General features: G+C 41.2%; 1 protein-coding gene across 1 annotated transcript; it reads left to right on the top strand.

Moving 5' to 3' along the window:
• The first annotated feature begins 322 nt into the window (after positions 1–322).
• Positions 323–4643, top strand: LOC308077162 (E3 ubiquitin/ISG15 ligase TRIM25-like). The gene is made up of 2 exons (XM_080417753.1): positions 323–575; positions 2860–4643. The coding sequence occupies exons 1-2, from the start codon at positions 326–328 to the stop codon at positions 4287–4289; spliced, it is 1680 nt and encodes a 559-aa protein (XP_080273879.1). The 5' UTR covers positions 323–325; the 3' UTR covers positions 4290–4643.
• Positions 4644–10515: the final 5872 nt, after the last annotated feature.

Genomic DNA, 10515 nt, shown 5'->3' with positions numbered 1-10515 from the left:
ATAATAAACAAACAAACAAACAAACAAACAAACAACAAACAATCATAGAAGAACTTTGAACCTCACCTGAGTGTCAGCAGATTCCTGCCAAGCCTTTTCTTATCAGCCCAATACAAGGGACAAGGTTCAGTGTGGCTTTGTCTGTACGAACCAACCAGAAAGGAGCTCTCATCGCATGTGACCTCTGAGGAACCAACCAGAAAGGATCTCTCATCTCATGTTATCTCTGAGGTAATTAAACCAAACTAAACTCAATCTGTTTGTCAGTCAGTCAGACAAACAGACAGACAGACAGACAGACAGACAGACAGACAGACGTACTAAGATGGCGCAGCAGGGAGTTCAAGTGGATCAGGAACAGTTGTGTTGTTCTATCTGTCTGGATCTACTGAAGGATCCAGTGACTGTTCCCTGTGGACACAGCTACTGCAGGAGGTGTATCGAGGGATTCTGGAACCAGGATGATCAGAGAGGGAGGTTCAGCTGTCCACAGTGCAGACACACCTTCATCCCAAGACCTGTTCTGAAGAAAAACACCATGTTGGCTGATGTGGTGGAGAGCCTGAAGAAGACAGGTGAGACCTTTAAATTCTCTTGTAAATACAGCTCACTGTCTGTCTGTCTGTTTGATTGATTGATTGAATATTTTATTACACAGAAATGCAAACAGCATGACAGAGTACAGTCAAATACTTGGCAAAAATATTGGCATCAAAATATACTTAAAGTACCAAAAGTTAAAGTACTCGTTACGCAGAATGTCCCATTTCACAAGTTCTTAAATGTATACAATTTATAAAAAAGAATCCTTTGAAAATAGCCGATCTACAAGCTCACAGTGCGTGGCATCGCGACTGTGAGCTTGTAGATCGGCTATTTTCAAATGGTCGAAATGTATATAATATATTCATTTCGACCATTTGAAAATATTAGATTATACATTATTATTACGAAACATAACCACTTCAGCCCATATTATGGGCTGAAGTGGTTATGTTTCGTAATGATAATCTAAATATACAAAGTAACTAGCAAGTAAAGTTGTCAAATAATTGTAGTGGAGTAAAAGTAGAGTATTTGCCTCTGAGATGTAGTGGAGTAGAAGTAAAAGTACTGAAAATTGGAAATACTCCAGTAAAATACCTCAAAACGGTACTCAAGTACAGTACTTGAGTAAATGTAGGCCTAGTTACTTTACGCCACTGCAAACGGCTGACTAACAAGTGCATGCATACTGGACAACGTATACTAGGGAGCATGCACGGTGCACACGCACGGGAGAAACAATTAAGGAGTTGAGACGTTAATTAATCCGTTGAAGCTGGTGGTTTGACTTTATTTAGTGCTCTAATTCTATGTCCAGTTGTGTGTGTACTGTGTGTGTGTTCATGACAGTGTAAATAGTGTGTTTAATTAGCAAATAGTTCATACTGTACGTGAAAATGAAAAGCCTAATAATGTGAAATGTAGACTTAAAGCCTATCTAAGTTGGTGATGGTGTTTAATTGATACAGAGTCTATTAGTAGCTGGACAATGGTTAGACTTCGGTGTAGCCTATTCTTTTGTGCCTTTATTTTCATTCATAACGGCATTGGGCTGCATAACAGGCTATTCCTTCAATATTCCTGTTGAAATAATGTCTTGTCTAAGCTGTCTTACAGTGCCTGAGGGCAGCACACACGTGTGTGCAACATAGACCTATACGTTGCTGGTTAAAGGACATAAGCATAAGATAATAATGTTATTGCACCGTAAGCATTGGCATACCCGCGGAAACTATGCTGGTGCCCCCCCCCCCCTCCGTGGACCATGACATATACGCTGTTATATGTATAATGATTATTATATTAGATGCTAATGGAATGCATTTCATCATTTGGGTCACAGCTAATCCGAATGAAAACAGGTGTATGTAAACGCCAGATCAGATTAGATTAAATGTAAATAGGTAATCCAAAACTTTTTATCAGATTGATTTAAATTGGAATGGAATAAAAGTGTGTATGTAAACGGGGCTGTCTGTTTAATTGATTGATTGAATATTTTATTTGACAGAAAACCAAACACAAGTACAGTCATGGTCTAAAACACACATGGGCAACATACGGCCCGGCCCTTTGACCATCTCACTCCGGCCCTCCAAGTCCTCAAAGAAAAACAAAATGACCCCCCCCAAAAAATACTACGTTACAAAAGGCTGCCATATATTAATGGTTTTGGGAAAAAATCATTTAACTCGACTCCAATTAATAGTAACTAATATTTACCATTTGAGTACATACCTGCATTCCTCCATCCATATATGTACTCAAATGTTTTATGTTTATTATGTAACAGTGAAACAGCCTGCCCTGAGTCTGTCTTTATAACATAATGCAATGTGTTTAATCAGTGGCCTTTGGAGTGGCCTTAAGATAAGATACTGTCTAAATGTATATGGCTCCTTTAGAAGTTGATCCGGCATTGAGGTGGATTGTTTTATGTAAGTAATCTTTTCATTGTAACCTTGTACAGAGTACACCAGAGCGATACAATAAAGTACAGCTGTTTTTAAAAAAAAAATCATCTTTTTGTAACTGAAAATTCTTGTTGTGAAAGCGAGGACCGTATTGTAAAGATAGTCTGGCATGTGTACCAAATTCATGCAGTTTTAACCTAATTCAGCACTATGTGTTTCAAGCTTCAATTCAATAGTACAATGTGTGGCCCTTCACTGACTTTATCAAAGTCAGTATGGCCTAATAAATGCTGCCCACCCCTGGTCTAAAAGGATAACACAAAAAAAGTCCTGTGGACTACAAATGAAATACATTTTATCAGATAGATAAATAAATACATATGTATCAATCTATCAACAGGACTCCAAGATGTTCCTCCTGATCACTGCTACGCTGGACCTGGAGATGTGGCCTGTGATGTCTGCACTGGGAGGACACTGAAAGCTGTGAAGACTTGTCTTCAGTGTCTGGTCTCTTACTGTGACACTCACCTCCAGCCTCACTATCAGTCTCCTGCCTTTAAGAAACACAAGCTGGTCAAAGCCTCCAGCGAGCTTCAGGAGAACATCTGCTCTCGTCACGACGAGGTGAGGAAGCTTTTCTGTCGTACCGATCAGCAGTGTATCTGCTCTCTGTGCTCCGTGGAAGAACACAAAGGTCACGATACGACCTCAGCTGCAGCAGAACGTACTGAGAGACAGAAAGAGCTCGATACGAGTCAGCAGAACATCCAGCAGAGAATCCAGGAGAGAGAGAAAGACCTGAAGGTGCTTCACCAGGAGGTGGAGTCCATCAACCACTGTGCTGACAGAGCAGTGGAGGACAGTGACACCATCTTTACTGAGCTCTTCTCTTCCATGGAGAGAAGACGATCTGAGGTGAGGGAGCTGATCAGAGACCAGCAGGAATGTGAAGTGAGTCGTGCTGAAGAACTGAGGAGGCGAGTGGAGCAGGAGGTCACTGACCTGAGGAGGAGACATGCTGAGCTGGAGCAGCTCTCGCTCACAGAGGATCACATCCATTTTCTACAGCGTTACACCTCCTCCCTCTCAACGATCAGTGAATCTACACACCCAGTCAGCAGCAATGTCCGTCCTCTGAGATACTTTGAAGATGTGACTGTGGCCGTGTCCAAGATGAGAGACAGACTAGAGGACATTCTTACAGAGGAAGGGACAAACGTCTCAGAGACAGTGAACAGAGTGGATGTTTTACTGTCAACTCCACCAGAACCCAAGACCAGAACTGACTTCTTACGATATTCACGTCCAATCACACTGGATCCAAACACAGCGGATCAACGCCTGTCTCTGTCTAAAGGGAACAGAAAAGTAACACTGATGGACAAACCACAATCATATCCTGGTCACCCAGAGAGATTCACTGCATGTAAACAGGTTCTGAGTAAAGAGGGTCTGACTGGACACTGTTACTTGGAGGTAGAGTGGAGTGGAGACAGTGTTCTTATAGCAGTCTCATATAAAGACATCAGCAGAACTGGTGGTGAATGTGAATTTGGATCCAATGATAAATCATGGTATTTACAGTGTACCACAGGTTACAAAAGTTATTATTTCGGACACAGAGGCATTCCTACTAACATCCCAGGCCGTGTGTCCTCCAGAGTAGGAGTGTACCTGGACCACAGTGCAGGTACTCTGTCCTTCTACCGTGTGTCTGACACCATGACTCTCCTCCACACAGTCCACACCATGTTCACACACAACCTCCATGCTGGATTGTGGCTTTATTCAACTGGAGACACTGCTGAGTTGTGTGACCTCAAGTAAATCACACTTCTGTTTTGTCTCTCATGTCACGAGTCCAGAATCGTTCCTTCATTATTTTATAGTTTTTCTCTCAGCCTGTTTTGTGAGCTTGTAGATCAGCTATTTTTGCTATGCGTCGTATGATGAAGTATAATAGGGGCTTAAAGTGGTTAATAATCTATATTAATTTGTTGTTCTCCTCTTGTATTCATACACCTTCTTGGTACCATTTGTCTTGTTATGATGTAATCATTACTTTATGGATTTTATATTCCTGGTAAAATATTATATTTTTGTTATTTTTTAGACACTGGTTCTCAAACTGTTCAGGCCACGACCCCCAAAATAATCATATTTGAACTGAGGACCCCCCAAAATAATCATATTTGAACTGGAGCCCCCCCAAAATAAATCATATTTGAACTGAGGACCCCCCAAAAATAATCATATTTGAACTGAGGACCCCCCAAAATAATGATATTTGAACTGAGGACCCCCCAAAATAATCATATTTGAACTGAGGACCCCCCAAAATAATCATATTTGAACTGGAGACCCCCCAAAATAATCTTATTTGAACTGACGACCCCCCAAAATAATCATATTTGAACTGAGGACCCCCCAAAATAATCATATTTGAACTGGGGACCCCCCAAAATAATCATATTTAAACTGGAGACCCCCTCAAAATAATCATATTTGAACTGGGGACCCCCCCAAAATAATCATATTTAAACTGGAGACCCCCTCAAAATAATCATATTTGAACTGGAGACCCCCTCAAAATAATCATATTTGAACTGGAGACCCCCCAAAATAATCATATTTGAACTGGGGACCCCCCAAAATAATCATATTTAAACTGGAGACCCCCTCAAAATAATCATATTTGAACTGGAGACCCCCCAAAATAATCATATTTGAACTGGGGACCCCCCAAAATAATCATATTTAAACTGGAGACCCCCTCAAAATAATCATATTTGAACTGGAGACCCCCCAAAATAATCATATTTGAACTGGAGACCCCCTCAAAATAATCATATTTGAACTGGAGACCCCCCAAAATAATCATATTTGAACTGGAGACCCCCTCAAAATAATCATATTTGAACTGGAGACCCCCTCAAAATAATCATATTTGAACTGGAGACCCCCCAAAATAATCATGTTTGAACTGGAGACCCCCTCAAAATAATCATATTTGAACTGGAGACCCCCCAAAATAATCATATTTGAACTGGGGACCCCCCAAAATAATCATATTTGAACCTGGGGCCCCCAAAATAATCATATTTGAACCTGGGGCCCCCAAAATAATCATATTTGAACCCGGGGCCCCCAAAATAATCATATTTGAACTGGGGACCCCCACCCTGATAAGCACAAATTGCAGGAGTTCAGGCGTTCAGAATCAGAATCAGAATCAGAATCAGTTTTATTGTCACATCACAGGTTTACAAGGTAAAAAAAGTGGGTGAAATTCGTTTTTGTACATCGTTCCCATCGCAACGTTAGTTTCCATAGAAAGAAGAGGGGGGGGGGGGGGGGGGGGGAAGAAGAGGGGGTGGGGGGCAAGTGGGAAGGAGATCAAAACAAGAGAGCAACAGAAGGCCAGACAAGTTATCTACATATTTACAAAGTACATTTAGTTTGACTCGGTTCCACAGATAAATATTGTGAAAATAGCAGATCTACAAGCTCACAACACCTCACAAATGTGATGTGTTGTATGCATGTATCTGCTATTGATTATAATTGTTTTGCCTCTTTCTTACAGTATATATGGAGATGCAAGGTCTCTTTTTCATCAGTTCAAGCAATTTTGATAGGCAAATCAGAGCAGTCAGTCCCCACCCTCCATCTTCCCAACATTGTTATTGTTGCAGTGACAAAAATACACAAACATAAGCATTATACAGTATGTTACTCCAGATCAGGTAAACATAGACAAGGTTTCAGGTCGACAGTGACAGTATGTTCGATGCATGGAGTTGCTGCAAATGCACACAAGGACAAACACTCACTCCTATTAATATAAGGCCGTTTCAGACGTGGAGCGATTGACGCGCCTTAGTAATTCATTTCCAATGAGAGGCAGGCGATTATTTGGGACGCACAGAGCACATGGATGCACATAGCAAGAGCACTCGACATTTAATTAAGCCAGAGCTCAGTCAATTCTCAACCGATTGTTATCTCTATAATATGTGAAGTGTCTATTTTCGTTAGGTGTATCATTCAGTCATGACTTTTTTGTCTCTCTATCACATGATATCAAGGGAAAAGCAATCGTCGGCCGGTGACGGCGCACAATGCAAATTACGCATGTATGGACAGAAAGCCCTACTCCCCGATCTGAAAGACTTGTGTTCCACTCTAGGTGGCATTTTAAAGACTTATTCCTTCATTAATCCAATGAAATAAAATAAAATAAAGGTTTTACAGGAGTTTTTAGCTTAGAAGTGGAGTGTGTTCTTTTCCCCTCTCTCCATGCGCTGCATTGCTGTTTTAATTTCACTTTCACATAATATGCTGCAAGATCTGATCTGCAAGTCACCAAGCGATTTTTGCTTGGAGATCAGATATTTTGGGCAGCAGTAGCAGCATTGAGCAAATGTGTGAGACATACCGATGTGTGTCCACTTGTTGCACTGAGATAGATAGAAGGGGGAGAATAGGCAACTGAGAATTGGGAACATTTATTGGTTTGTCAAGAGATATCACAGATGTGTTTTGGACATGAGACAGAGGCTACAGTGATTATGGCGGCCATGCATGCGCTTGGACATCTCTCCTTTCAATGTGAGGTTTCTTTCTCTTTTGATCTCACCACTTAACGCACGGAAAATAGCACTGCGTCTTGCGCTGATCTTAAAGGAAATGGCAGCCAATACTCTGATTGGTTTGATTAAAGTAAGGCCCGAACACACCCATGACTAATTCAAAGCCGTTTTACCTCGTAGCGCCTTGGGGCAGTGTGCAGATTACCCATAATACCACCCATAATAGCAAAATGACATTGGTCACGCCTCCACGTCTTAAGTTAAGGAATAAGACCTGGCGGTAAGTAAGACGTGCTTAAAAGGGCCTCTGTCTCATAATGTCTGACAGGAACTTTTACGTCTCCATTTCTGAGATGCCAGAAAGAAAAAAAAAGTAATTAGAATGGAATTCCTCTGATCTCTCACGAAGGATATCGTCCTGGGCACTGATCAGTGCACGAATACATGAACAACGTGTGTGTGCGTGTGTGTGTGTGTGTGTGCGCACACACGTGCGTGTGTGTGCACACACACGAGCGTACGTCTCTATGTCTCTCTTACAATGAGAAAAGGAGGACACGAGTGTGTCCGTCAACCACTCACACGCCCATGTGGAGATTGTGGGGAGGTTGAGCCGGAGGGAGAATGATAGATTCATTCATCTACTGCCCCAAGGGGAAACATAATGGACTTGTGCCGCCGCCCTGTGTAAGTGCAAAGGGTTTACTGATCACTTTTAAACAAGGCAGATATACTGCAACCAATACTTTTGTGGCTAAAAAGTGGCTAAAAAACAGACTTAACTGACTAAAAAGTCAGTGGTGTAGTTAATGACTTCTCCCTAAAGTCAGTGATATAATTAAAGGTGATATACTGTAAGTGATATATTTTTCTTTGTTGTTAAAATAAGTGTTTAATAGATTATATATTCTGATACAGTAGCAGTCATTGTTAGCTCTTCAGTAAACAGAACATATATTTTCACGTGGGGTTGCCAATTTGATCCAATCAGGAGAGATAAGTCATACAGGATACAGGCTAAACAAGGGAAATTGGAAATGATTAAACAAACAAATATGCAGAATATAGATTTAACTTTTGAATGTGTGTGTAAGTAAGTAAGTAAGTAAATTTTATTTATAAAGCACATTTCAAAACAAGGTTACAAAGTGCTGTACAGTGGAACACAATTAAACAAAATTAACAAGTTAACAACAGAGTATAAAAGTATATAAATAGAGTAATAAAACAATACAACAACAAGGATTAAAACAAAGCAATTTGTCCGTGAAAGTCAGGTAGAACTTTATGGGTAAAAATGCTTACGGAACAAATGTGTTTTTAACATCCTCTTAAAACCTTCAACAGACTCTGCATTTTTTATGGCCAATGGTAGGGCGTTCCACAGTGTGGGAGCAACCACTGCAAAAGCCCGGTCACCCTTTGTTTTGAGATTGGACGCAGGTATTTTGAGAAGGCCTTTGTCAGAGGACCTGAGGGATCTCATATTGTCCTTAGGAGGCAGTAGGTCCAAAATATAAGATGGGGCCAGCCCGTGTAATGCTTTATAAGTGGTTAGAATAATTTTGAAATCTATTCTGGACCTAACTGGTAGCCAGTGCAGTGCGGCTAGCACCGGAGTTATGTGTGCTCTGCGGTTTGTGTTAGTAAGGATTCTGGCTGCCGTATTCTGAACTAGTTGGAGTCGGGATAGTGATGAACGGCTCAGGGTGGTATAGAGTCCGTTACAATAGTCAAGACGGGAGGAAACAAAAGCGTGCATGACTTTTTCCAGATCTTGAGAAGTGAGCATTGATTTAATTTTTGCAATATTGCGTAGATGGTAGAAGCATGACTGGGTGACCTTTTTAATATGGAACTCGAAGTTCATTTGATTGTCGAAGAAGACACCTAGGTTCTTTGCAGTTTGTTTGACATTAGTTGCCAGGGGACCAAGGGACAGACGAATTGCATTTGAGCTAATCTCAGGGCCTATGATGAGTATTTCGGTTTTATCTGGGTTGAGTTGTAAAAAGTTTTGTGCCATCCATTTATTGATACCGGTTAAACAGTCATGCAAGACTGTGAGTTTAGTGAGATCATTTTGCTTAAATGAGAGATATAATTGTGTATCATCAGCATAACAATGATATGATATTCCTTCAAAGCTGTTAATAAGAGTGCCAAGGGGGAGCATATAGAGGGAGAATAGAATTGGACCAAGTATGGAACCCTGGGGGACCCCACAGGTCAGGGGAGCTGAGGAGGAAACATAATTGTCACAAGCGACAGCCACACTTCTCCCTGTCAGATAGGAGGATAACCATGCCAGGGCCGACCCGGTTAGTCCCACCCACTGTTGGAGCCTATTAAGGAGGATGGAATGATCTATCGTGTCGAATGCTGCGCTTAAGTCAAGCAGCAGCAGCACCGAACACTCACCGACATCGGCCCTCATAAGGATGTCACTAGAGACTTTAAGTAGTGCCGTTTCAGTGCTGTGCTTCTGGCGGAATCCGGACTGAAACTTATCAAATATATTATTATTATTAAGGAACTGTAGAAGTTGATTACAGACAACTTTTTCTAAAATTTTTGAGATGAAAGGGAGTTTGGAGATTGGCCTGTAATTGCTGTGAACTTGTGGATCAAGGCTTGGTTTTTTTAAGAGTGGTTGGATACTTGCGTGTTTAAAGTGATCGGGCACACACCCAGAGGATAAGGAGCTATTGATTATTGACAGGATGTAAGGATTTAAACAGTTAAAAGCATCTTTTAAAAGGGCAGTAGGAATGGTGTCAACAGGGCTAGAGGAGGGATTCATATGTGACACAATTGGTGAGAGATCCTCTAAGGAGATCATGTTAAACTGGGACAGTGACGAAACTGGGGGAGGATGGTCAGCTATGGTGATACTAGGCGGTGTTATCTTAGACCTAATATTGTCCACTTTATCAAGAAAAAATGATAGAAATGTATCACAGTCATTATTAGAGAAGATAGGAACTGGGGGGGGAGCTGGGTTAACCAGAGTGTTAAGTACGGCAAAAAGAGCCTTAGGCCTATTCTTATTAATGTTAATTAGATTGGAGAAATAAGCAGCTCTTGCATCCTCAACGTTGTGATTAAAAGCAGACAGAAGTTCCTTCATGAGGGTGAAGTGAACTGTCTCCTTAGTCTTTTTCCACCGTCGCTCTATTTTTCTACATTCTCTTTTTAATCTGCGGATGTCCTCGTTTATCCATGGGGATGCATTAACAGCACCAGCACACTTATTTTTTGTTTTGAGGGGGGCAACTACATCTAGGGCAGACAAACACAAATGATTAAAGTGGCAGACGAGGTCATTGGTGTCAGTGGGAGCTATCGCAACCTTACTAAGATCTGAAAAAACAGAGGAAAATTTTTCAGCAGAGGAACTGTTAAGAATGCGAGAGCGGGTTAAACGTTTGATGGGTTGGGTCTCGGCAATAAAATCTATG

Source organism: Gymnoscopelus braueri (assembly GCF_963280865.1).
Source record: "Gymnoscopelus braueri genome assembly, chromosome: 21".
Taxonomy (NCBI): domain Eukaryota; kingdom Metazoa; phylum Chordata; class Actinopteri; order Myctophiformes; family Myctophidae; genus Gymnoscopelus; species Gymnoscopelus braueri.
The sequence above is the reverse complement of the archived record's forward strand: the minus strand, read 5'-3'. Positions and strand labels throughout refer to the sequence as shown.

Excerpts from the sequence above, each read along its gene's own strand:
- LOC308077162 (XM_080417753.1), top strand. The coding sequence starts at position 326 with ATGGCGCAGCAGGGAGTTCAAGTGGATCAGGAACAGTTGTGTTGTTCT. Across the intron at positions 576-2,859 it reads GGAGAGCCTGAAGAAGACAG|GACTCCAAGATGTTCCTCCT; the intron begins GTGAGACCTTTA and ends ATCTATCAACAG.